At 29.1% G+C, this 1,049-nt stretch overlaps 1 protein-coding gene across 1 annotated transcript in view; it reads left to right on the forward strand.

Moving 5' to 3' along the window:
* The window catches only part of LOTGIDRAFT_162828 (hypothetical protein), a gene marked incomplete at both ends in the record, with an annotated part of 75,316 nt that overhangs the window by 48,933 nt on the left and 25,334 nt on the right, over window positions 1-1,049 (forward strand). Inside the window, 2 exons of the mRNA XM_009058852.1 lie at window positions 725-902; window positions 941-1,010. Of these exons, the coding sequence (XP_009057100.1) occupies window positions 725-902; window positions 941-1,010 (248 nt within the window). The remainder of the gene's footprint in view (window positions 1-724; window positions 903-940; window positions 1,011-1,049) is intronic.

Genomic DNA, 1,049 nt, shown 5'->3' on the forward strand with positions numbered 1-1,049 from the left:
TGTTGTTTATTTTATAGATTTATTAGAAGTACAGTCAGTAATACGTGGTGCCTGTGTTGTTTATTTTGTAGATTTATTAAAAGTACAATCAGTAATACGTGGTGCCTGGGTTTTTTTTTTTTTGTAGATTTATTAAAAATTCAGCCAGTAATACGTGATGCCTGTGTTGTTTATTTTGTAGATTTATTAAATAAACAGTCATTAATACGTGGTGCCTGGGTTGTTTTTTTTTTGTAGATTTATTAAAAAGTTCAGTCATTAATACGTGGTGCCTATGGTGTTTATTTTATAGATTTATTAAAAGTTCAGTCAGTAATACGTGGTGCCTATGGTGTTTATTTTATAGATTTATTAAAAGTACAGTCAGTAATACGTGGTGCCTGTGTTGTTTAATTTATAGATTTATTAAAAGTACAGTCAGTAATACGTGGTGCCTGTGTTGTTTAATTTATAGATTTATTAAAAGTACAGTCAGTAATACGTGGTGCCTGTGTTGTTTAATTTATAGATTTATTAAAAGTACAATCAGTAATACGTGATGCCTGTGTTGTTTATTTTATAGATTTATTAAAAGTACAGTCAGTAATACGTGGTGCCTGTGTTGTTTAATTTATAGATTTATTAAAAGTACAATCAGTAATACGTGATGCCTGTGTTGTTCATTTTATAGATTTATTAAAAATATAATCAGTAATACGTGGTGCCTGTGTTGTTTATTTTATAGATTTATTAAAAGTTCAGTCAGTAATACGTGGTGCCTGTGTTGTTTATTTTATAGATTTATTAAAAGTACAATCAGTAATACGTGGTGCCTGTGTTGTTTATTTTATAGATTTATTAAAAGTTCAGTCAGTAATACGTGGTGCCTGTGTTGTTTATTTTGTAGATTTATTAAAAGTACAGTCAGTAATACGTGGTGCCTATGTTGTTTATTTTATAGATTAAGTAAACGTACAGTCAGTAATACGTGGTGCCTGTGGTGTTTATTTTATAGATTTAGTAAACGTACAGTCAGTAATACGTGATGCCTGTGTTGTTTATTTTATAGA

This window comes from Lottia gigantea, assembly GCF_000327385.1.
Source record: "Lottia gigantea unplaced genomic scaffold LOTGIsca_36, whole genome shotgun sequence".
Classification (NCBI taxonomy): Eukaryota; Metazoa; Mollusca; class Gastropoda; family Lottiidae; genus Lottia; species Lottia gigantea.